This window comes from Osmerus eperlanus, chromosome 5 (genome assembly GCF_963692335.1).
Source record: "Osmerus eperlanus chromosome 5, fOsmEpe2.1, whole genome shotgun sequence".
Taxonomy (NCBI): domain Eukaryota; kingdom Metazoa; phylum Chordata; class Actinopteri; order Osmeriformes; family Osmeridae; genus Osmerus; species Osmerus eperlanus.
In genome coordinates, this window is record NC_085022.1 from 21,939,492 (window position 1) to 21,963,770 (window position 24,279).

The following is a 24,279-nucleotide window of genomic DNA, read 5'->3' on the forward strand; positions in this document are numbered from 1 at the left end:
TGGATGGACAATAACGTTTTTTATTTATTTAATTCTAATCATATATTAATGCCACCTGAACAATTAATTATTGGAATAACTAAGTCATTCTAAGATCAAAAATACACGCATTAAAACGGCTCCTACTGTCTGTGATGAACCCCTCTTTACTGCCAAATACATGGAAACGCCTGGTGCTCACGCATGCGCAATCAGAAATTTGCGGAAGATGACTTGTCACTGTTGTTGTGGAAGCTGACAGGCACGTGAGCTATGCTACGTAGCTAGTCGAGTCGTGAGTGCTTGCTAGCAGGCGACATGGCGGCTGATACTCCTCCAAAGGTATTGCAAATACATAACCGTTGGAATGTGTTTATTTTGTGTGTTTGCGAGTTAATAGATTGACTTCTGTAGGAAAATACTTTAGTCAATATGAAGAAACAATGGATAGATACAAATAATGTCCAACCATGCTTTTGTTTTGAGTTGCCCTAGCCTCGCCAGCTACAGAACTGTAGTGTGCTAATTTACCAAGAGTTATTCGAGTTGATGAGGTGATGTCGATTAAATTAATCTTCAAAGACACCGTTTCATAGCCCCGTAATTGGTTAATCATTTAACTAGCTAAAACAAACAAAGAAAAAATAATAAAGCTTGCTATATATCCTTCTTTCATATCGAGTCACTGCAAGTGCAAGCATTACACGTTAGCATTTTTGGACACGTCACGAAGCATGGGATCCTATCAGAGATCGACAGATACGTGGCTATTTAACTAGTCTAGCTAGCTTGCCTTCAACTGCCTTCAGTTTGGGTTAATTTGGACTCGTTTTGTTAAAGAATGCTAGTGATATGTTCTCGCTGGTCAAATTAGAAGAACCATTCAATGCTAGCTATCTAAATAGCTAACGTTGGAGCTGGAACCTGGTGTATTCAGGCAGTAACTGAGATTAGTAATAAAGCTAGTAACAAACCACGGTGTGCTAGCTAATTGCTACGAAAGACCCATGCCTTCTATTTGAAGTTTAGCTAACAGCAAACTAGTCTAAATAACTACTTTATTTTATGGAAAGTTCCCTATTTCGTTCAATAATGTAGTACAGCTGTAGGTAAATGCTACCAGGGACTTGTAGAAGGTAGCCTAGCTACGTGTTAAGCGGTATAGCTGGCTACCACAGTTCAGTGCGTGCAGTGTGTTTATACGTACAGCATAATGATTACACTATCTACGTTACCATTTCCAAGTGAATAAACTCTTTTGAAACGTTTTCTTGTAACGGTGTGTTATTTATGCTCCTTTGAGGTTGTATTTGAACATGAAGGTGTGTTCATACATTCAAGCAATGACGACAGCGATGAGCAAGACCTTCTCTCCCCAGGTTTCCTGAGATTAATTGACAAGGTACATGTGGTTTTTAGCATTTGGAATTAATGTACAATTCAAGAAGGGACATTTTGGAGTAATATGTTTCTTGTTTCCCCCCCAAAAATCAGGATGGCGACATTGTTGTGGAATACAAACCTATGGAAGACAGTGTGGACCCATCCAACATGCTGTGCGCTGGCAAGGTTGGGCTCCTTTTCTGCATAATTGCAATATTATACAGAAAAAAACAGGGGTGGCGGTATTTAACTGATCTCACAGCATACTAGGTGAGGTGACCAAATCCAAACCGTAAAGAGATATTTTCCTGCATTCTCCCTGCAACATTTAAATTGTGGTGGCTGTTTTGTCTAAAGATGCAACTATTCAACTCCACCTGGAAATGACCTCCTGCTTGCCCTAAGGTCACCCAAAGCTGCTTTTAACTGTCCTCTCCTGCATTCTAAATTTGAGAATCCTGATGTAGAATTTCCTAAATAGTTTATAAGGTTGCACTTAAGATATGGCGCTGTTCTCGTTGCTCTGTGCTATGTTCTTCTAAAGCCCATGTGAGTCCAGGCAGTGACTTGAGTCTGGTGGAGAGCTGCTGTTGTCATGGCTCCCTGATGAAGCCGGTGTGTGTTCTGAGCAGGACTCCAGCTCAGTGATGGAGTGGGCCAGGGGTCCAGGGGAGAAGCCCCAGGTGGAACAGCAGCAGAGCTACGAGACAGAGTGGGACATGATCCACGCCGTCACCTTCAAGAGGAAACCCTGCACCAACGGCGACGGTGGGGTTTCAGGCTTGTTTTCATACGCTGGTTGATATGTAAGGGAATTTATTTTGTAGAGAACTTGTACATTATTCCTTTTTAAATGTATTTTTGCATTTGCTTTTTAGGTGCTTTGAACCACACTAATGGGAAGAGCAAGTACTCCTTCACCTTCAGTGTGTATGACCTCAGGTCCATCACCGTGAAGGAAGAGGGCTGGTCCTACCTGGTGTTCCAGCTCAAGGAGCCCTCCTCTGCCCTGCCAGCACTGCATTTTCACCAAGGAGGCAGTAAAGGCTTCCTGGACTGTCTGAGGAGATACACAGTGCTTAGCGAGTGAGTACACAGGCCCAGCAAACCAGGTTTTGAGAGAGCAACAAAGGCAAATGTTCACCTGGTGTGGTGCATTGTGGTTATTGTCCAGCAGATGGGGTCCTCAGAAGCCTTTCAGGGAGGGATGGTCATTTTGAATATATTTTCTGACCGATAGCCAACGCTCGTTAATGGCCATGAACCGTTAACCAACAAGATGTAAAATGTAGAATGGACGAGCGTCTGTGACTCAATTGTTTTTTTTAATAGCTGCATAAACAACAACAGAAGACAAACGGATTAAAAACTAAAACACATTGAATCCGAGAGCGTGTTGCACTGCGCTTGTACTCTGAAAATGTGCTAAAAGTAGCTCAATTACGTGATTACGTAAATCCAAACTGTTAAGATGATTGGCGGTGATAACAACATCTGCTACTCCTAAACGAAACAGAGATTGCGGAAAGTCGCTCTTCGTCAGAGTTTGAGCCACTGTCTTTTCTCCTTTTCTGCCTTTTTTGTGATCATTCTTTTTGTGAGTCAGCGAGCAGCCTCAAGGAAAACAACTGTCATCTTGAAAGAGTCTGGCTTTCTTTGGTAGCCAAACATCACAGATTGTTTCTCCAGTCTGTGGGGAATTCTTTATCTCTGAGGTGGTAGCTGTTATTAAAGTTCTTATCCAGGCTTTTCATAATCCTAGCAGTTCCTCTAACTGTGTCTTCAGGTTTTGAGTTATGAAAATGGTCTGTGATATCATGCGTGTGTTATGACGGCAGGTAGAGGTGTGATGAACCTCAAAGGTGTTGAAATTAATTGCAAGAAAGCTATAATTGACTGCGTGGACGTGTCTCTTCACAATGGTACCTGGTGCTGTTACCGTGGTGCTGTTACCGTGGTGCAGACATCTAGATGTTCCGATCTCAAGCTTGTTTGTTTGGTTTCGTTCTTGAGGAAGCCTGAACACTTCTGCACGCTATTGAGCACTTGTGTATGTGTTTCTCGTTTCCAGAGACCCGGAGGATGAAGGCTGCCTGCTAGTCAGCACTCACAACAAAGCTCTCTCCCAGTCCTTTGAGAATCTTCTAGACGATAACAACTTCGGCCTCGTTGATGTAAGGTGTCAGCCGTCACACAAGCATTGAAATGTGCGTGAGGGGATGATGTTGATCATGCTGTTGACCACGCCCTCCCATCCCCACAGAAGCTGAAGAAGGATCCGTACGTGACCACTCTGGGCGGCTTCTCCAAGGTCACCAACTACATCTTCGATGCATTCCGTGGCTCGGAGGAGCAGCAACAGCGCCCCCCAGAGGATGTGGCAGACCTGCTGGGAGAGGTCATCCCAGGCCTGGAGATCAACCAGCAGGAGGAGCCAGGCTTCGAGGTCATTACCAGGGTGAGTGGTCCACAAGAAGCAACGCATATGTGATGTGGTATATTCATTTAGCTGGCGCTTTTATCCAGCTGTGCCGCTGAGCGAGGATGTTGGTGCTGTTCTGAGGGGCACCGAGGTGGCAGGCAGACATGAGGGGCACCGAGGTGGCAGGCAGACATGAGGGGCACCGAGGTGGCAGGCAGACATGAGGGGCACCGAGGTGGCAGGCAGACATGAGGGGCACCGAGGTGGCAGGCAGACATGGATATGTTTCGAATCGTGACCCTAAGAATCGATTCGAACCATAAGGTACCAAAAGATTCCCACCCCCAGTGTTCATAGTGAACAACCACTTCCTTGTCTTTAAACCACTGAAAGACTGGTCCTCTACGATCTGCTGTACTTTTATGTATGTGGAAGTGTCTTTGGATGAAGGCGACTGCTAAACGAACCAAGTGATTGACAGGTCTTCTTCTCGAGTGTTTGGGAGTCGTAATGCTTCCCCCCGCCTGTGTCAGATCGACCTGGGTGCCAGGCCAGATGTGCAGAGGAGGAGCCCGCTGTCAGCAGAGGATCTGGCGGAACACCAAGATCCAGAGGGAAGAATTCACAACGTGCCCCACCTCAAACAAGCTATATTTAAGGGGGTATGTTAAACAGGCTGTCTTCTCCACCCACGTACATCCATCATGCTGGGAAATCCCTCCAGGTGGATGTTAAAGGTCTTTTAAAAGGTCAGCTTTTAGTGCACTGAATAAATAAACCTTTTCTTTCTGATTTGTTTTTGTCATTGCAGGGTCTGTGCCACGCACTGAGGAAAGAGACCTGGAAGTTTCTCCTGGGGTATTTCCCATGGGACAGCACCCACGAGGAGAGGAAAGCCCTCCAGAAGAAGAAAACGTAGGATACTTATCTTCCTATACTCGTGATACTGGATGATTTGCTAGCGTGTACACACACACACAGACACACACAGACAGAATGCCAGGCTTCATTGCCTGCCCTTTCCCCATTGGTCCACTTCATTGCCTGCCCTTTCCCCATTGGTCCACTTCATTGCCTGCCCTTTCCCCATTGGTCCACTAGAGATGAGTACTTCAGGATGAAGCTGCAGTGGAAGTCGGTCAGCGAGGACCAGGAGAGAAGAAACTCCCGGCTAAGAGACTTCCGCAGTCTGATAGGTAACGCCATGGCAACCAGAGACGCTTCATCCACTCTCTCTTCCTGCCAGACTCTGAGACTGTGTGCTTCATACCACACTGTTTCCTCTTAGAGAAAGATGTCAACCGCACGGACCGAACAAACAGGTTCTATGAAGGCATAGACAACCCAGGACTTGTCCTCCTGCACGATATCCTGATGACGTACTGCATGTACGACTTTGACCTGGGTGAGTGCACACAGTGATCGCTGACCATGCAGATGTCCTCACTCATAAACATGGGCAGAAGATTTTAACATGATCTAATCATTAGTAGTGTTAGTTGATTTTTAATAGAATATTCTATATTTTACCTGTGACTCACCCCTGATAACTCCCTTTGAATCCCCATCTTTGAATGCAACTATCCTGTCAAAGGTCAACGTATAGAACAGGGTTCTGAAACTGGAAATATTTAGCAAGTTGTGAGAATTTAAGAAGGCTTCATTTTTAATAGCACATAATGCGTTTTTGTCCTAACTGCTTGATTGTTGAGATTTGCCTTGACAATTAAGGGCGCACCATAAATAAAACACATAGATATTGTTATGAGCTTGTCTTGATTTTGATGTGTTTGTGTCCTTCAGGTTACGTCCAGGGAATGAGCGACCTGCTGTCTCCAGTGCTGTATGTGATGGAGAACGAGGTGGACGCCTTCTGGTGTTTCGTGTCCTTCATGGATCAGATGGTAACGCTGCCTTGCTTTAGTCTTCTTCTGTTCCTTCTGTGAACGCCGGGGTGTCCAGGATGAGCCAGTCTCCTGGACCTCACTGGACATCCAGGCGTTCAAGTTAGTTTGAACTTAGTTGTCTTGTTAGTTGTCTTTTGAGGAGCAACATAAGATATTTCTTCAGTCCCTTATATGTAATGTGTGTGTGTGTGTGTGTGTGTGTGTGTGTGTGTGTGTGTGTGCAGCACCAGAACTTTGAGGAGCACATGCAGGGCATGAAGACCCAGCTCATCCAGCTAAGCTCTCTCCTCAGACTGCTGGACGTGGCCTTCACCACCTACCTCGGTACACCTCCACACTCACCACACTCACCATCTACCTCGGTACAAATATTGTATGTATAAAATACAGCAGAAAAATCAAGGATCAGAAGCGCATAGTTAAGGAAAAGTGCATAGTTAAAGTTAAGGAACGGTCTGTATTTACCAGACGCACAGTGCTTATGGAGAGCAGTAGCTCATTGTTGTGGTTTTGTTCTCAACATTTCTAATGACAGATATAAAAAAACAGTATATGTGTAAAATCAAATACATTTTAAATAACAAAAACGGCACTTGGGCTGTTCTGGTCTGTTTACCCCCCCCCCCCCCCCCTTCTTGGGCTGTTCTGGTCTGTTTACCCCCCTACAGAGGCGCAGGATTCAGGATACCTGTACTTCTGTTTCCGTTGGTTACTGATCCGCTTCAAAAGGGAGCTGAGTTTTCAGGACGTGCTTCGACTGTGGGAGGTGAGTTCCTTCAGCATGACCTGCACCCCTGTTCCTCCTTCAGTAGGACCTGCACCCCTGTTCCTCCTGCCATGCTGGGAGGAAACCTCGATACAGAGTTCTAGTGACGGACGTTGTGCTTGATCCTGCTCAGGTCATGTGGACCGGCTTGCCCTGCCAGAACTTCCATCTGCTGGTGTGCTGCGCCATCCTGGATGCAGAGAAGCAGAAGATCATGGAGGAGAACTACGGCTTCAACGAAATCCTCAAGGTAAATGCTGTGTTCACACCCAAAGCCAAGCAAGTTATTTGCGCTAGTGAAGTGAATTTTTGCTTCTCGTTCACGTGTATTTGAATAAATATTGTCCCCTATAAATGTGGATGCTGTTGTTTCCTGTTCGAACAGCACATTAATGAGCTTTCAATGAAACTGGACATTGAAGAAATCCTTCACAAAGCCGAGGCCATTTGTATGCAGATCAGAAGCTGTAAGGTAAGAAAACGATTTACGGTTAAACTTCAAACTTTAAAAGTGTCTGAAGCAATTTCAAAACATAACATTTTCTAGATCTTAGTAACCTTTTTGTCTGTCACATTTGTGTGGTTGTGCTGCCACTCATTGTTATACTATCAAACTAAAGATGCCTAAAAATCCACATGAAGGAAGATTGAGGGTTTGTGTGAAGACTAATATATACGTATTTCTTGCTTTAACAGGATTTGCCTCATGCAATAAGTGAAATCCTGGGATTCAACATAGAAACAGAGATTCCTGGGTGTGAAATGAGAGAGTTTGGGACGCACGAGTCATCTTCATCTCCAAGATCCACACAGAGACAAGAGGCCTTCTCCAATGGCCACGGACATTTAAGAGAACCCCCTAAGAACGGGTGCAAAGTTGCCTTCATATCATAGTGAACAATATAACTCAGACAAAAAAGAAACTTTTCTTCTATCCACCCATGAGGAGAGTAGCAGGCCTCATCTGGAGAAGCCGACAGGTCGATGCCACGATATCAAGTTCTTGAGGAGAGAAATGTAATCGAATGTACAAAGGATTTAAGATTATTCAAAGTTTATTATTTTTGTAATTTCTTGAACCATTTTGTCTTTTTGTTGAGTCATTACTTCTCTCTTGCTAGTGATTTTGATCTATAGATGGGCGAGGTGAGTTTGCATTGTAAGTAATGATGTGCTATTATTCTTTAGGGAACCCTTTTATGAATCATGCACACAATGTCCAAATCTTGTTTTTGAATTTAAATGTTGGTTTAACTACATGCACATTTGGCAGGACATTATAATTGCCATTGACAAAATGTCAAAAAACAGCCACCATAGTTATAAAACCGTACAGGGATAATACAGTAAAAGCAAACCATTGTCTACTCAAACTTCAGTATTGATGAGTTTGGTTTATTTTTTATTATTCCATGTTACATGGATTAAAATATTTTCCTTATATTTTATAGACTAAATATTTATTTCCTTCCTTGCAACGTATTTTGTTTCCCTCTTGTTACTAACCATAATCTTTACATTTGATTGTCTTTGGATTTCTGTTGTCCGTCCATTTTTAATACAAGCATAATCTTGATCAACTTTAAATACCCATTTGTTTTGCTCTGATTTATGAACAACTTTTTTTTGTTGTTGAGTGAATTGATTAACATATATGTAACAATATTCATAAAGCTTTTCTTTCTGGAGGTATTGAGTAGCGTTAACACGTGAAGCTAAGGGGAAGGGAATGGTTTCTTCAGGGAATAAAATCAATCATTCAGGGTTTATTTAAACTTATCCTTGTGAACTGGCAGTTAATCTTGTGATAATGACACATTTTCTAATTATTTCCTCTTCCTCTGTATTCTTAAATTCAAAGTACACTCGATTAGATTAATGATTAAGTACATCTCAGTCTTCCTTTTACTTAATATGGAGTTCTATAAATTGCTTGCTTCTGCTTAGATTATTTGAGTGTATTGCAAGATATTAAGTTATATTATTTCAACTAAAATGAAACTATATTTTCACTTGCTGTCCAACTTGTAGTCAATGCAAGGAATATTCAAGTCTCCAATATTGAAGCACGTGTGGTTATTTTCACGTCTTAGTTTTTTTTAAATGCTGTACTTGAATTTGTCCTGAAATGTCACCGAGGCCTGAGACGTTATTCAGGCATTTGACTGCGATTGAAGAACTGAAGCACCCATCATCCCCACCCCCCTCCTACCCTCATAATTCCACTTGAAATGCAGGCCATGCACGGCTCTAAATGCCATTTCGCCCTTTTTAAGTCTGTGACGGACGTCAGTATGTGACGCTCGTCTGTCTGACGGTTCACAGTGCTCCCCGTGGCTTTGATGGAAGACGTTTGGAGTCGTCTCAGGCATGGAGGCGGCGGGGTGGGCGCTGCCTCCGGATCGAAGTATCAACACACAGATCTACTCATAATTTGAAGTCCCCTTTAGAACAAAAATCCAGCCCGGCATTGCCTCCCAGCGCCGCATGCTTTCATTTCCTGTCAAGCAGGAAATTGCCTCAGAGTTGCCCGATAGCGTATCGCCTACAGCTTATCTCCCAGGGATTTAATAAGAGAGGCGGCTTTGTTTGGACTGACAGCTACTTTACCATTCAGACGCACCTGTATTGTACTTTATGAATGCGGGAAAATAGCCAGACCGCTCTGTCTGCGGCATCTTGTGTAGCCCAACACATCTCGACTCATCAGCCAGCTTCCATTGCATCATCTTGTGCAATATCCCCATTACCCTCCTTCTATAGAGGGAGATATTGGTGTTAACAGTGCATTGTCACGGATAAAATCTTAAATATGATATAAGATAATATTTTGTCAAGTCACCCCACCCCCCCCCCCACTCCTACCCCCCCCCCCCCCCCACCCCCACTCACACACACACCTAATGAACAGCAACACCTGTCTCCTATCCCACAGTTCTGACTGGTGGAGCCGAGGGGCGGAGAAAGCTCTTCAAACCTCTGCTTGATATGAACCTGTGTGTCAGCACTGGGCGTCAGCAGCGGTGCCTCAGCCCCCTCCCCTATAAAGCAGCTCGGGGCAGGGGGTGGAGGCAGAGCGCAGCCCGGGGGCGTGAGACGAGGCACACGGTGGAGAGCATCAAGGCACTGTGCGGTACGCTGTCCTGCCTGGCCATGGCATCATCGTCACCACCCAGGAAGAGAGAGCCCGTGCCCAGGATGCAACCCGCCATGATGATGTTCTCCAGCAAGTACTGGGCCCGCCGTGGGCTCTCCCTGGACTCGGCCATGTTCAGCCAGCAGAACCAGCGCCACACTGGTGGACAGATGGTAAGAGCCTGCAGAACCAGCGCCACACTGGTGGACAGATGGTAAGAGCCAGCAGAACCAGCGCCACACTGGTGGACAGATGGTAAGAGCCAGCAGAACCAGCGCCACACTGGTGGACAGATGGTAAGAGCCTGAACAGGGCCCCTGAGGGCACCCTGATGGGCCCCTGAGGGCACCCTGGTGGGCCTGCAGGATTCTCTCCCAGTGTTGGTACCCACAGCACTGGTGGTCCAGCCCTGACACGCTGGACAATTATGATGAAGGGCTTGGTGGATGAGGTTTGATAAATGTGTTCATTCTGAATATCTGTGGTGGTCCCAGATAAATTATTAGCTATGTAGAGCATTGATTGGTTGGTTGATTGACAAGCTTCTGCTAATTGGTTGGTTTGATAATTGGATGGATTTCTTGTCTGTTGGAATTAAGTTATGCATTGTATGATTTATGATGGTATATTACAACATTTGTGGTCTTAAAAACACAATAAACTATGTTTATAATCTAACAACCTATCCTTTCAAAAAGACATAATTGTTATTCCGTTATTTAGGCTTTATTGTCATTCAACAGTACAGACTTTGTGCACATGTGAACAAAAAAATTTCTAAGTAGTGCTCTAACTAAAAACAGTACTCCTGTGCGGAGTAGATAAAAATAAAGGCAAAAACTATACAATAGATAACCATGTAAAATATCATTATTGCACATAATAAATATGGATATTGCACATATTAAAAAGATAGCATACAAATACAAAAAATCCCTTGCAAACAGCAGCATATTAATACAGTTGTTGCATATCACAGACCAGTTCACATGCGGCATTGAGATGTAGTGATTAAAAGTTATTTAAAGTTCAGAAGTCTGATAGCTTGTGGAAAGAATCTGATGCAGAATCTGGCTGTATGCGCCACTTGTGTAATTTAACACAGTACAGTTTCAAGCTCAATGTCTAAATTAAAGTTATTTGAAATGCACCATTAAGTTCACCCATGCCTGACTAGTCATTGAACATTTTGTTTGTGAGTGTATCCTGTTTCATAGAAAAAAATCTAACTTCCTGTTAAATTCTGGTTAATCTGTAGTTGTGTCAACATTTGCTGTGTGGTGTGATAACCAAAATACTTCACCATAAGCTAATTAACCCTTTTGTTGCCCAGACACGACGGCCCTCATTCTGTCCTATCGACGAGAAACCTGACACAGAGAGCCAGGCTGCAGAGACGGGGAAGACAGCGGTGGTTTTCACCCTCAACAACGAGGTTGGATGTCTGGTCAGAGCGCTGCGCCTGTTTCAGGTCTGTTACATCTTGATATTAATCATATTTTAAGATTAAGGAAGTACATTTGACTAATGTTTATAGAAAGCTAACACTTTCCATTTGATTCCCCTATGATGGATGACAAAAATGCCTGTGTTGACATGCTTTACCTTTTTTAAATTGTTATGAATATATTCTAATGTTCACCAGGAGAAACATGTCAACCTGAATCACATCGAGTCTAGAAGGTCAAAGCGCTTCACTTCGGAAGTGGAGATCTACGCTGATTGCAGTTGCACTAAGAAGCAGTTTAATGAGTTGCTTAAGCACCTCAAGGACCACGTCAACATTGTCTCCTTCAACACTCCTCCCCACGTGTGGACCGCTGAAGCAGGTAGACAACTCCTCTATTTTGTCTTAAATCACCATGGGTAAGTTCATGTTGTTCCACATTCTTTGTAAATTTGTTTTGTTTTGTTCCTCCTTCTTGCTTAAATGTTGAGAGAATAAAAAACTAGATTGCGGCTGTGTGTGTGGGCTGTCGCACATGCGTTCATTTGTTTGAATGCTCAGAATGTCTGGTTATAGTTTTGCTCCTGGTTCAACATCTCATGTATGTTCCTGTGCCTGGCATCATGTGAGTTAAGGACTTGCACATGTGCAGAGTAATGTGTGTGTGTGTGTGTGTGTGTGTGTGTGTGTGTGTGTGTGTGTGTGTGTGTGTGTGTGTGTGTGTGCGTGCGTGTGTGTGTGTGTGTGAATATTTGCATAGTGTTGTGTATGTGTGCAGAGTAATGTGTGTGTGTTTGTCAGTGTTGGGAACGTTACCGAACATTAGTAATTAGTTACAGTTACTAGTTACTTATTTCAAAAGTAACTGCATTACTTTACTAGTTATTGCATAGAAAAGTAATTAGTTACAAGGGAAAGTAACGTTTGCGTTACTTTTAATTCCTGCTTCTATTATCAAATTAACGCACACAGATAGTTATAATATTTTAGTGTTGCAGTGGCACAGTGTGGGACAAGACAACTGTAAAATGTTATATCATTGTATGTTGCTAATTAGTTGCCTGAAGGCAACGGACTCAACTGTTGACATAGGTCGCATGTCTTGACAACATACCTGGCAATCAGTCTGTTTAGTTCTGCCTGGTTTAGAGACTGGAAATACTTCTGTTTAAAATCAAGCCTCGGCTGTTTTGATGAAGTGGCTCCGACTGCTTGATCAGCGGAGCTAGCACTGGCTTCTTTTACGATTAGCTTTGTAGAAGCGTGTTGTTTTACTAGGTGCTTGTGAAGATTATAATTACTATTCTTCGCAGTGGATAAAGTTCTCGCACCTGCACACAAACTACAACTAACCAGTATATTTGTATCCTTGATCTGGACAAGTGAAAAATAATGTCAACAAAAAGCTTGCATGGTCCGAACTGTCGGCCATTGTGTGCTAGTCTAAAATGCGGATTGATTCATTCAGACACTGCGTCGCCGTAAACTTGTTTGTTAGATTAAAAACAGGAAATTGGGGAATTCATGCAAGAAAAAAGTAACGAGTAACGAGCCCATTTAAATTTCAGTAATGTACCTGCGTTATTTAATTGAAAAAAGTCATTAGTTACATTACTAGTAGTTACCGCCAAAAGTAGTGGAGTTAGTAACGCTATATTCCCAACACTGGTGTTTGTGCATGAATATTTGCATAGTATCTTGTGTGTGCATATACAGAGTATAGTGTGTGTGTGTATGTGTGCAGAGTATAGTGTGTGTATATTGTGTATGTGTGTACACTGTACATGCAGAGTGTATAGTGTGTGTGTGTGTGTGTGTTGTAGATGAGGAAGAGGTGCCCTGGTTCCCACAGAAGATCTCAGAGTTGGACCAATGTTCCCACCGAGTCCTGATGTATGGATCAGAGCTGGATGCAGACCATCCTGTAATTTCTCTAGATTATCATTCAAATTCTACATTATTATCTCCCTCTCAGTGACAAACTGGTAGTCTTCAGTTCATGAATGTTTCATGAAATACTGTCAGACGAGCTGTCATCAGCTGAAAAGGAGAACCATAAACTACTTTATACCTAACCAGAAACCTAACCTAACTGATCTCTTATCTCCCTGCTTTTCCTCCAACCAGGGCTTCAAAGATAATGTTTATCGTGAGAGAAGGAAGTATTTCGTGGAAGTGGCCATGAATTACAAGTTGTGAGTTTGGTGTCTGATCTCAGAGCTGCGTTGGGTACTGTTTCATAGACTTCCCTAATCCTTCACTATATATCTGTGTAATATTTTTCCTCATATACAGAACAATACCAGAACCACATCAGACAATACAAAACATCATAGCAATGTTGCACATTTCGTCAGACAGAAGCCACAAAACTGACCTAAATGACCCCCCCTGTATCCCCCTCTCCCAGTGGTCAGCCTATCCCTCGCATAGAATACTCTCCAGAGGAAGTGAGGACATGGGGGGTGGTGTATCGGGAGCTCACCAAGCTCTACCCCACCCACGCCTGCCGCGAGTACCTGAAGAACCTCCCCCTGCTCTCAAAGCATTGTGGGTACCGAGAGGACAACATTCCTCAACTGGAGGACGTGTCTCTGTTTCTGAGAGGTAGGGGACAGCCGGGTCCACAGCGTGTCTCTGTTTCTGAGAGGTAGGGGACAGCCGGGTCCACAGCGGCCTGCTTGAGTAGGGTCTGTCAAGCGTTTCAAACTGTAAATCAAAACTGAAACCCTGACCCATGTACGATCAGCACAGTGGATGTTTGTGGGGTGACTGTTTCAGAGATACCAACATTTTTGTCTGATGACTGTTTCAGAGATACCAAAATGTTTGTGTGATGACTGTTTCAGAGATAACAGAATGTTTGTGTGGTGACTGTTTGAGATAACAGCATGTTTGTGTGGTGACTGTTTCAGAGATAACAGCATGTTCGTGTGGTGACTGTTTCAGAGAGATCAGGCTTCACCGTGCGGCCTGTCGCGGGGTACCTGTCGCCGAGAGACTTCCTGGCTGGCCTTGCCTACCGGGTGTTCAACTGCACTCAGTACGTCCGCCACAGCACCGACCCCCTCTACACGCCCGAGCCGTGAGTACCACAGCTACCCACAGCTCCCTCCCACCCTCCCCCGTGAGTACCACAGCTACCCACAGCTCCCTCCCTCCCCGTGAGTACCCCACAGCTACCCATAGCTCCACGCTCCACTATTGTTCTGTCGTCTGATCAAACCGGTTTGTCGGCGAGAAATACAAGTACAAAGACACTGAAACATGGATCCTGGTCTGAGACAGTTAGTGAATTTCCGGTTGGTGAACTGTGTGGAAATGCAGAACAATTTGTTTTTCTTTGTGAATTTTGTATTATTATTTATCATTTATATTCCCTCAACCATGTCTTAAACCTTTCCCCTCAGAGACACCTGTCATGAACTGCTGGGTCACGTCCCTCTCCTCGCCGACCCGAAGTTCGCCCAGTTCTCCCAGGAGATTGGTCTGGCGTCTGTTGGAGCATCGGACGAGGATGTACAGAAACTAGCCACAGTGGGTACTAGCTAGTCTACATCTGACCCTCTGTGGGTACTAGCTGGTCTACATCTGACCCTCTGTGGGTACTAGCTGGTCTACATCTGACCCTCTGTGGGTACTAGCTAGTCTACATCTGACCCTCTGTGGGTACTAGCTGGTCTGGCCCAGCTGGTGTGATGCTATTGTGACCCAGCTGACTGTCTTCCTTCTGCAGTGTTATTTCTTCACCATCGAGTTTGGCTTGTGTAAACAAGATGGCCAGCTGAGGGCTTATGGGGCAGGCCTGCTGTCATCTATTGGAGAGCTACGGGTAACACACTCCTTGAGAACACACACACATTCACATACACGTGTGTGTACTCATACTGTACACACACATTCACACACACACACACACACTGTACACACACATATCAGACAGGGTCAAAAACCATTTGGAATACTTTAATTTTCTGTGCGTGATTGTGTGACACAATCATACTGTCACAAGTGTAATGTTGTTGCCACCTGCCACTCCAGCACGCCCTGTCTGACAAGGCCACAGTGAGGATGTTTGACCCGGGGACCACCTGTCACCAGGAGTGCCTCATCACCACCTTCCAGGATGTTTACTTTGTATCCGACAGCTTTGAAGAAGCCAAAGAGAAGATGAGGTGAGGCGGGTGTAGGTTTGTCGTCTACGTGACACGCAGCCTGACCATAGCACCTTCTATACTGTGTATATAACAGCAGTAATGGATGGGTGGGGGGGCGGCATGAGGAGAGGTGGGGGGGGGTGGTATGCACTACTGCATTCTGGACTACACCCCTGGGAAATCTGTCTCATTGGTTGATCTGCAACTGTGGGTTCTGGAGGGCCGTCTTAAATGGCTTTAACCCTTGTGTTATCTTCGGGTCATTCTAACCCATCAGTCATTGTGACCCACCGTCGTATTGCGACAACTTTACCGCATACCAAAACAAAGTGAATCATTTTCTTTTAACCGTTGGGCTGTCTCAGACCCCCCACATTGCGATGGTTAAAAGAAAATTATTTTTATTTGTTTTTGTATTGGGTAAAATTGGGTAAACACAACGATGGTTCGTTATGAACCTTTGGGTCATGTGACCCGAAGGCAGCACGAGGGTTAACACATCACCCCAGACAGTCCATCTCTACCTGTTACACCCCACACAGTCCATCTCTCTACCTGTTACAGTCGAACAGTCCATCTCTATACCTGTAACACCCCACACTGTCCATCTCTCTACCTGTTACACCTCACACAGTCCATCTCTCTACCTGTTATAATCTGCCCTCCCCCATACAGGGAGTTTGCTAAGTCGATCAAGAGGCCGTTCTCAGTGTACTATAACCCGTACACGCAGAGCATCGACCTGCTGAAGGACACCAGGAGCATAGAGAACGTGGTCCAGGAGCTCCGAAGCGACCTCACCACCGTGTGTGATGCCCTGGGCAAGATGAACACTTACCTGGGGATCTGACGATATGCCGTCAGGGCGATTTAGACTGATTCTATTTCCTGTGACACAAACACACCCCAAGCGCAGGAAGAGACGCTCTCTGTCAGTGGGTAATGTTTGTTGTCTGGGGCAAGGCTTAGTCTGAGACCAGGAAACCAACTCTAAATTCTTACAAATGTAAATAATCAATTTTTTCCCTGCTTCGTCAGTGCTACTGCATAACTACAGTACGTAATGAAGCATATGAGTTTAGTGTTGAATGTTCTCCACAAAATTTAAGGATTTTCCTGCTCTGTACATAGAGCATGTCATTGCAATGTAGGCTTTAACTGTTGTGTATCAGACTACCCATATCTCAGACAGGCCCTTGAATCTAGGATGTGTTAACATGTCAGGTCTCCCTGCTCGACCACATCACGTTATTAAAAAGCAAATTAAGATGCATTTCTATAAAACAGAACTTGAAGAATGTTTTAATTTTCAATAATATTTTCAATAAGTGCCATCAATGGATGCAGTATGTGCCTGTGTAAATGTTGTATGTGGTGAGCTTTCAACTCTTGTCTTACGACCAACACTCGACATTTAGTAGATTGCAAGCTTTTATTTGTATGCATTTGTAATACATATCATTTAAAAGCAAAAATATGACTTTTTTTGTTTAAACAGATTATGGTACTCTTCATTCAAAACAGTAAGACAATTAATATTTAGTCATTTAAAAATACAAATCCCTGCATCGCCTCTTCTGAACTGTTATTACTGCTGGTGATCATTTGTCTAAATTAATGTCAAAATATTAAAGATGCTGTAATCCTGTAAAACATGTTTCCTAAATCCTGCTGTGATGTGAAGGTGTAACCACACCATGGTGGTCTGCAGGCTGTGGCAGTTCTTTGCAGGTGTTAATCAATGTCTTCGGATTCAAATGCTTTTTGCTGGGAGGCAAAATAAATGAAAGTAATCATAAGAATTGCGTGCTTTTAAAACATTATTACCATAATGTAACTCAGCACCTCTCTCACCCCCCAACACTCACCCAGGCCCCGCCCCCCCCACACTCACCCAGGCCCCACCCAGGCCCTGCCCCCCCACCCGATTCACCCAGGCCCTGCCCCCCCACCCGACTCACCCAGGCCCCGCCCCCCCACCCGACTCACCCAGGCCCCGCCCCTCCCCAAGCTCACCCAGGCCCCGCCCCACACTCACCCAGGCCCCGCCCCCCCACACTCACCCAGGCCCTGCCCCCAACCGACTCACCCAGCCCCCCCCTCCACACACACTCACCCAGGCCCCGCCCCCACCCGACTCACCCAGGCCCCGCCCCCACCCGACTCACCCAGGCCCCACCCCCTCCCACACTCACCCAGGCTCCGCCCCCCCACCCGACTCACCCAGCCTCCGCGCTGCTTCACCCAGGAGGAGTGGTGTGTCTGGACGTAGTGAGTGCCGTAGCCCATGGCCCTACTCATGGGCAGCAGGTGGACCGTTGACAGCCTGCTGGTCACCTCGAAGGCTACAGCGATCTGCTGCCTCTCCAGCCGGTCCAGGGCCTCGGCCGTCCGGCCGGCCCCCCCCCCGCTCACTACCTCCTGAATCCTAGAGGTCAGCTGCTCAAACAGAGCGTAGGTGAAGGTGCTCTGGAGGTAGGCCTGCATGGCCTGGTTCTTCTGGATCTGCCAGGGGGTGCTCCCATTTAAAATGTATGGATGGGTTTTAAATGTAGTTCTGTGTTACCATTTAACCCTCGTGCTGCCTTCGGGTCACATGACCCAAAGGTTCATAACGAACCATTGTTGTGTTTACCCAATTTTACCCAATACAAAAACAAATAAAAATAATTTTCTTTTAACCATTCCAATGTGGGGGGTCTGAGACAGCCCGACAGTTAAAAGAAAATGCTTCACTTTGTTTTTGTATGAGGTAAATTTGTCGCAATACGACGGTGGGTCACAATGACTGATGGGTCAGAATGACCCGAAGATAACACAAGGGTTAACACACCAACAGACACATGCACACACACTCACCGATACACGTACACACTTGCATTACCTCCTCATTCAGCTGGTCTCCAGAGTTCTTCAGAAGCTCCACCAGTTTCTGAATCACATCTGCAGAGAGGAAGTTGTTTTCAAGTTCAAGCCTGTGAATGTCGTGGGCCGGCCGCGAAAAACAACCGTTCTCAACGTGGCGGGAAGGCGGTATGAAACATAACCACCAACTCTTTCAGTCAGACAGATGTGATGCTTGTGATCCAAACACTGTGAGAGAAAACAATGATACGATCTATCCTAATCATATGAGTGTGAGAGAGAGAGTGTGAGAGAGAGAGTGTGAGTGTGAGAGAGAGTGAGAGAGAGAGACAGTGAGAGTGAGAGGGTGAAAGAGAGAGTGAGAGTGTGAGAGGCCTACCCTCTGGCTTCTCAGGGGCGTCTGGTTCTAAACTGCTCGGTCCGATCTGCACATCGTCTGCTATCTGAGTCAGCCTGTCAGCCACACCAGTGAGACCCCTGCCTTCGTCTGCTGCTCCTGTCATACACACACACACACACACACACCAACAAACATTCACAACACACACAACACACCAACATACACAGTTTGTTGTATAGAACCAGAGGAACCAGAGTGTACAGTATAGAACCAGAGTGTACAGTATATAACCAGAGTGTATAGTACCAGAATCAGAAGAACCAGGTTGTGTATCGGCACCGGATGGACACTGGATTCTTGCCACTAGCTTCTTCTTCTTCACGATGGTGTCTCTAGGCCCGTGTAACTGAGGCCTTAAAGGCTGTGGTCCCCCTTGCGCATAAATACGTACTAATTCTCCCGGTAAGGATGACCCAGGGGCAAGTGGTGGCAAAGGGCCCTCAGCACTTATGAGAGGCTTCTGCCTGGACCTCCTAGTGCAGTAGGCCAGAAGGAGCTGATACTCCTCACTGCTCCTGTCCACTCCATACTCCTCCTCTACCCGGAGCTCCATGTTGCTCTTCTGGAGATAGAAACCAGCACAAGTGCACCTATCACTTCAACATTAAGACTTAGATGACTGGTATTATTATTTTCTAAAAGCAGTGCAAATTGTATTTTGATTTATAACTGGTCATGTTATGTAGTCCAACCTATGTGGTGGACATTAGCGTTATGTAGAGTTTGTCAATGAAACTTGAGAGATATAATTTGGTTGTCATAGCATTGTAAGAGTCGAACGCTTTCATCTGCATTTTCCATTAGGCTATCTCTGAAAAATGCAAGTTCAAAAGTTCAGTCAAGTGATGTCTAACTGTAACCTACGTCATCACTCTAGTTTCATTTCTTAAAGCGTTAGGTAGAGTTGGTCGGTTATTTCTTTTGAGAATTACGTATACATTATTAGAATGCTAAGGGAATTTATTTGCACGATTGCACAAATTGCACCTTCTATGAGGCTACTCTTTTCTAAAATCAACCCGGTAGTTGCACTTTTTTTTTTTACCGGCAATGGTTACAGTTTCATTTTCTTAACCGATGAACTACAGTCATTACTATTTTCAAAAGCATTCGTTTTTTAAGGTGCCTACCTGAACGTGCCTGCCTAGTCGGTGTTGAGGATTAAACCGTTTAACGCCTTTCACAAGGCATGACAGCAAATTGGCCTGAATCCACAACAAAAACCAAGCGGTGGATGAATTTCAAACAGGCTCAAACATATTAAACAGCTTCCTGATGTTGTTGCTTTCTCACTGCCGCCTCCTCCTGGTAGGTTAAGGATTAATAAAACGGCCTTTTACTATCCTTCTACGTGTGTCCCATTTATTGGTTGTGACCAGCAGCTCTAGAGCTCGCCCTGTCGGTCGGCCGGTTGGTCTGTCCAGACAAATGTCCCTGTGGTCGCAGCTATTGGGAATCCATGCTCATTCAGTGAAATGTCAATTTTAAGGCAAAGATAAAGTTAATTGATTTTTCTTTTAATACATTTATTTCACAATCATGTCGATATCCATAAGGCCTGCAATTTGATGGAAACCCTTGAATTAGCTGACAAGGTTGTTCTCCTGTTAAACATGTTAAACGCCAAAATCATTCCGTTATAGGCTTCTCGCCATCCCCCGCGGTATGGTTGGACGGGGTCGGATGAAGTCAAGCCGTAGAGAAAACACCAGTTCTCCGCGCTCCGTGAAATCTGTCACCGTCCAGGTGCCATCCACGTCACCGTCAGCGCACATCAGGCGGGACAGAACGCGCGCGTAGCGCTTTCCTTTGAAGGACACATAGATCAGCTCGTCACGCTGACCTTCGCTTGTCGGTGTCTCACCAGGGAGGCTTGGTGACTCATGGAAGGTCGATCCAGAGGCCGAGTCCCAACGGGCACTGCACGTGGCTGGAGAGGAACCTGCCGAACAGCAAGTGTAGAAATCTTCCGAACCGGAGTGCTGACCTGGAGATATGTCAGTTGTAATCTCTTCAGGTTGTCTACATTCAGATGTGACTAATCTTGCAGTTACATCTCGATCTGCGCGCATCACCTCACCAACGTCCTCGTTCAGATAAAAGCAGGCCAGTGGAGGCGCGAGGGATGTCTCGTTGTCTCCATCAGGTTTATCTGCCGGTGCCGGTGGAAGACTATACACTTCCACATTCCCATAATGAAATAAACCAATATTGCCGATCATACCTTTCAAGCGAATGTGAAGGCTGGGGATACTGAAAGAGAGCGACTGCAAATTGTCAGGTGTAAGGGGGACTTCTAGACGGTTTGTCACGCGCACTTCTACACCATGCTTGAAGCCGAAGCTGATATCAGTACCTGGCGGGAAGAACACACGAATGCGTACATTAGTATCTGTTACACACCTGACAGGAGTGTTTTTTTTTTTTTTTTACATTAAAAATAAATAGTAACAACAATGGGCCTCACCTGCACCTGCACATTCATCTTTTGAATCCGGTATCGTTCCGTAGCTAAAGATAATCGAATATCGATCTGTGGGGAGCTTCGATGACTCCATACCTACGTTGGAAAACTTGTGTCCCAGCACAGAGACAAGGGTTGAGAGGGCTCGGTCAGAGGCCGACGGCTCGAGACCACCGTTGATGTATGACAGCTCTACCTATAGTATTATGACGTCACGAAGGCCAAAATGCTGTAGCGTCAAGCTGTCCATTTTGGCATATAAATTGCGTATGACAGTTTTTTCAACAAAACAATAGTATACTTAACTACTAACATTTAATTAATTTAAACATTGTACACGTATTATACATTATTATTATTTTGAAGATTAAATGTAAGGCTCCTTTTGTAAAAAAAAATAAAAACAATTCTATCAATAAAAGCTATTTATGAAAGTATAGCTATTTCTAAAAGTATAACCATGGTGCTGTTCATGTTCTGTTATAACCTGTTACCAACAAACATACAGCATGATGTATGGAGGCTCCAACATCCGGCTTGACACTGACACCATTCTGAGGGGGACTGCAGAACATTTGGACCCAAGATCATTTACATTATGGTAAATAGAGATGCATGAGAAAGGTGTTGACAAATGTCAACAGGAGCTCATCTGACCACAAAGCTTTCTTTTCCCTGGGACATTTGCATGTAAGTGTTTGTTCACTTGTAAAAACGACGAGAATGAAAACCCATCAAACCTGTAAGTTCCGCCGCATCCATTACTCACAGATCCACTGGTCCGTCTCCGGAGAATGCAAACTGCTTGGTCTCTTTGTCTGTCAAATTATCATCCTGAGGAAGGGTAGCAGCAGCCATATAATCACAGAGATCCTTAGACGTGCATCATCATCTACCTGAACTGGTGAGTTCACTCACAGCCTAGTTTATCTCTCAAATATAGACAAAATAGGAAATATACTAATCTTCACATTGTTGATGTTGAATAGTATGGACGTTTTGAAACCTTTAGCTTATTGCTCTTTTTATTTATCTTCAGTTGTGCAATTATTTTTTTTGTATGGTATGTTTAAATTCTCTTTGACAATTTGGCTGTTTTAATGTGTAATCGGTAATTATTTTTGTTTCAGTGAACAAAATTAATAACTACCCTTGGTACATTCATTAAGATTCAGTGACAGGGAGTTCCAGGCGCTTAATCAGCGAGGCACCCATTTATCCTGCCGTGTCTGACTAACATCGTTTTCTGACACCTTTCACACAGGACGCTCTGCTTGATTTCCTCCCAAACCGCTTGTAATGGCTGTCAACAGCAACCCCTCCATTAACATCACATCTTCAGGAAACACGTCGTCCAGCAACTCTACAGCCTACTGGGACCACTTCCTGTTCGACTTTGAGTGTTCACCTTTCTCATGCTTCCTCTCAGAGATGATGGAAATACAAATATATCAGTGCATTGTTTACTCTTCCAACCTGTTTCTCCTGGGATTCAAAATCTTCATCCTGCTGACTGGCCTGCCGGCCAACGTGGGCCTGGCATGGCTCCTCCTGAGCCCCAGGAGGGCTCTGTCGGCCTCCGAGGTTCTGGGCTTCAACCTGTCCCTGATGGACATCCTCTACTGCCTCTGCCTGCCGCTGGACGTTTACATCATCCTGTACCCAGACCCCCCAGAGAAGATGATGATGCTCTCTGACGCCGCCTCTGCCCTCAACGTGTTCGGCTGCCCGCTGCTGCTAGCGTGCATGTGCGTGGAGCGTTACCTGGCGGCCGCGCACCCTGTAGCGTACCTCAGACTGCGCAGCAGAGAGTACCGCATCGCCGCGTGTGCCCTGGCCTGGCTGCTCACTCTGGCCATGGTTCTGCTGGCCTATTACCTGGGTGTCTTCAACATGGTTCTGTATCTGGCCCTGACCACCTCCGTCCTGTTCCTGGTCATGCTTCTATGTCTGATTGGGATGGTGTGGGTCCTGTGGGGGAGTGGCCCTGGAGAGGGTCCACAGGCTGGCGTGCCTCTGAAGAGGAAGGTTGTGAGAAGCATTCTGGTGGTGATGCTGCCCGCTCTGGTGGCGTACACACCCTTGGTGGCCCTGGTGCCTCATTTATCCATCATCTACTACCAGAAAAAAGTCAATGACACTCAGTGCTCCGTCCTGCAGGTCCTCTGGATATTCCCAAGCTTTGGCACCTACATCGGGCCCATGTTCTACCTGTCCCGCGTTAGACAGCTGGCTTGCTGGAGAAAGACAGGGAGGGTAACAGAGCAGTCCCCCAACTCCAACATACAGGTAGGATGATCTGTAGATGTGGTTAATGAGACTTGAGGTTTGGGGCAATGGAGTCAGGGTCAGTAGTTCCAAGATCATGATGTTGTACGAGCCAACGCTGTACAGTTGCTGCTCTGAAAGGTGATTTCTGACCAGTAGACTTAGTCCCTTTCAACATATTTCTTCATGTGGTTATGCATTTATGGGTACACTATTAACATTTCCTTCAACATGTGTATAAAAAATGTATTTTTGATTGTTACATTTTTACTATTGTTCTATATGCAATAAACAAGGTTTCTTAAGACCCCACTGGCTGACTGTTTCTGCTTTGCATTCATAACCTTAAAGGATTCCAACACATTGGAAGATTAGAAAAGACACTTCAGAGGAGCGATATATAAAACTAGAACCTCTTCCGCTTGTTTTCCTATATGAGTGTGGGGGGGGGGGGGTAACTGGGTGCAGGTGTTCACAGTGATAAATCACTGTGAGTGTGTCCCCAGACAAGCCCCGAGGCTGGGGCATCTCCCTCTCCTCCACCCTGCCATCCCAATGAACCATCTCTTCCAGGGCCGTCCCATGGCCTGCCACATCTTAGTCTTCAGCTCCACTCCATAATACGTTTTTGAAAAAAAAGTTTTTCAAAAATACGTTTCAAAAGGTTGATTTTTTTTCTTCACAAAAAGGTGAAAATAAAAACGTTTGCATCATTGATGAGTACTTTATGAGGAATCTACTGTGCTCTATTGTAGGCTACTCTGTCCTGCTTTAATCTACAAAAGTTCTAGGCTTCTCTGTTCTCACCTCTCTTCCTATCTAATCCTCTTCTTTCACTGTGAGAGAACAGTGATGTTAATGTTAACTCACATAAATAATTGGTCTGTCATATCCATAGGGAACACATATGACTTGCGGATTGAGCTATGCAAGTGGGCTCGCAAAGATAAAGTGATAAAGTATATGTCAGAGCCCATACTTCTTTACATCAACTTGAGTGAAAATGTGTAGTCAGCATTTCGACTTTTACCAGATCTTGTTCAAACATGAGTATCTGTACTTCTACTTGAGTGAAGGATGTGTGT

At 45.0% G+C, this 24,279-nt stretch overlaps 5 protein-coding genes across 11 annotated transcripts; 3 read left to right on the forward strand and 2 right to left on the reverse strand.

Moving 5' to 3' along the window:
* Positions 1-174: 174 nt before the first annotated feature.
* On the forward strand, positions 175-8,236 carry tbc1d15 (TBC1 domain family, member 15). The gene is made up of 17 exons (XM_062462676.1): positions 175-321; positions 1,283-1,381; positions 1,474-1,548; positions 1,995-2,130; positions 2,241-2,448; positions 3,434-3,536; positions 3,626-3,820; positions 4,318-4,446; positions 4,596-4,699; positions 4,886-4,980; positions 5,073-5,189; positions 5,588-5,688; positions 5,916-6,015; positions 6,360-6,457; positions 6,591-6,707; positions 6,843-6,929; positions 7,154-8,236. Exons 1-17 carry the CDS (start codon positions 298-300, stop codon positions 7,349-7,351), a joined length of 1,986 nt encoding a protein of 661 aa, XP_062318660.1. The 5' UTR covers positions 175-297; the 3' UTR covers positions 7,352-8,236.
* Positions 8,237-9,540: 1,304 nt separating this feature from the next.
* On the forward strand, positions 9,541-16,692 carry tph2 (tryptophan hydroxylase 2 (tryptophan 5-monooxygenase)). Of its 2 annotated transcripts, none has more exons than XM_062462677.1 (11): positions 9,541-9,766; positions 10,927-11,064; positions 11,239-11,422; positions 12,864-12,964; positions 13,168-13,235; positions 13,451-13,647; positions 13,990-14,125; positions 14,451-14,577; positions 14,777-14,872; positions 15,082-15,215; positions 15,873-16,692. In XM_062462677.1, the coding sequence occupies exons 1-11, from the start codon at positions 9,611-9,613 to the stop codon at positions 16,045-16,047; spliced, it is 1,512 nt and encodes a 503-aa protein (XP_062318661.1). In that variant the 5' UTR covers positions 9,541-9,610; the 3' UTR covers positions 16,048-16,692. The 2 variants fall into 2 exon arrangements, with proteins under 2 accessions (XP_062318661.1, XP_062318662.1); XM_062462678.1 differs by lacking the exon at positions 9,541-9,766 and adding an exon at positions 9,863-9,889.
* On the reverse strand, positions 16,667-19,919 carry si:ch211-218c6.8 (apoptosis facilitator Bcl-2-like protein 14). Of its 4 annotated transcripts, none has more exons than XM_062462686.1 (6): positions 19,720-19,919; positions 18,709-19,024; positions 18,442-18,552; positions 18,082-18,140; positions 17,421-17,702; positions 16,667-16,964 (listed from the first exon to the last, which is right to left on the reverse strand). In XM_062462686.1, the coding sequence occupies exons 2-6, from the start codon at positions 19,013-19,015 to the stop codon at positions 16,932-16,934; spliced, it is 792 nt and encodes a 263-aa protein (XP_062318670.1). In that variant the 5' UTR covers positions 19,016-19,024; positions 19,720-19,919; the 3' UTR covers positions 16,667-16,931. The 4 variants fall into 4 exon arrangements, with proteins under 4 accessions (XP_062318670.1, XP_062318668.1, XP_062318669.1 ...); XM_062462684.1 differs by having other exon boundaries at positions 18,442-18,558; positions 19,720-19,917; XM_062462685.1 differs by having other exon boundaries at positions 18,442-18,558; positions 19,593-19,726.
* LOC134021645 (P2Y purinoceptor 4-like) lies at positions 19,835-23,419 on the forward strand. 3 transcript variants are annotated; one of them, XM_062462680.1, is made up of 4 exons: positions 19,835-21,127; positions 21,435-21,616; positions 21,698-21,830; positions 22,191-23,419. In XM_062462680.1, exon 4 carries the CDS (start codon positions 22,226-22,228, stop codon positions 23,222-23,224), a length of 999 nt encoding a protein of 332 aa, XP_062318664.1. In that variant the 5' UTR covers positions 19,835-21,127; positions 21,435-21,616; positions 21,698-21,830; positions 22,191-22,225; the 3' UTR covers positions 23,225-23,419. The 3 variants fall into 3 exon arrangements, with proteins under 3 accessions (XP_062318664.1, XP_062318665.1, XP_062318666.1); XM_062462681.1 differs by having other exon boundaries at positions 21,435-21,527; XM_062462682.1 differs by lacking the exon at positions 19,835-21,127 and having other exon boundaries at positions 21,346-21,616.
* Positions 20,100-21,089, reverse strand: LOC134021646 (uncharacterized). The gene is made up of 2 exons (XM_062462683.1): positions 20,936-21,089; positions 20,100-20,818 (listed from the first exon to the last, which is right to left on the reverse strand). Exons 1-2 carry the CDS (start codon positions 21,018-21,020, stop codon positions 20,100-20,102), a joined length of 804 nt encoding a protein of 267 aa, XP_062318667.1. The 5' UTR covers positions 21,021-21,089.
* Positions 23,420-24,279: the final 860 nt, after the last annotated feature.

Bases quoted from the DNA above. Each gene is read 5' to 3' on its own strand.
- tbc1d15 (XM_062462676.1), top strand. From the start codon at position 298: ATGGCGGCTGATACTCCTCCAAAG. The intron at 5,190-5,587 runs GTGAGTGCACAC...TGTGTCCTTCAG, and splicing joins CATGTACGACTTTGACCTGG to GTTACGTCCAGGGAATGAGC. The intron at 6,708-6,842 runs GTAAATGCTGTG...CTGTTCGAACAG, and splicing joins GCTTCAACGAAATCCTCAAG to CACATTAATGAGCTTTCAAT.
- tph2 (XM_062462677.1), top strand. From the start codon at position 9,611: ATGGCATCATCGTCACCACCCAGGAAGAGAGAGCCCGTGCCCAGGATG. The intron at 11,065-11,238 runs GTCTGTTACATC...AATGTTCACCAG, and splicing joins GAGCGCTGCGCCTGTTTCAG to GAGAAACATGTCAACCTGAA. The intron at 14,126-14,450 runs GTGAGTACCACA...CTTTCCCCTCAG, and splicing joins CCCCTCTACACGCCCGAGCC to AGACACCTGTCATGAACTGC.
- si:ch211-218c6.8 (XM_062462684.1), bottom strand. From the start codon at position 19,015: ATGGAGCTCCGGGTAGAGGAGGAGTATGGAGTGGACAGGAGCAGTGAG. The intron at 18,141-18,441 runs GTAGGCCTCTCA...TCCTCTCTGCAG, and splicing joins CGCCCCTGAGAAGCCAGAGG to ATGTGATTCAGAAACTGGTG. The intron at 17,703-18,081 runs GTAATGCAAGTG...ACCCCCTGGCAG, and splicing joins GAGACCAGCTGAATGAGGAG to ATCCAGAAGAACCAGGCCAT.
- LOC134021646 (XM_062462683.1), bottom strand. From the start codon at position 21,020: ATGGAGTCATCGAAGCTCCCCACAGATCGATATTCGATTATCTTTAGC. The intron at 20,819-20,935 runs GTGCAGGTGAGG...TCTTCCCGCCAG, and splicing joins TTCAAAAGATGAATGTGCAG to GTACTGATATCAGCTTCGGC.
- LOC134021645 (XM_062462680.1), top strand. From the start codon at position 22,226: ATGGCTGTCAACAGCAACCCCTCCATTAACATCACATCTTCAGGAAAC.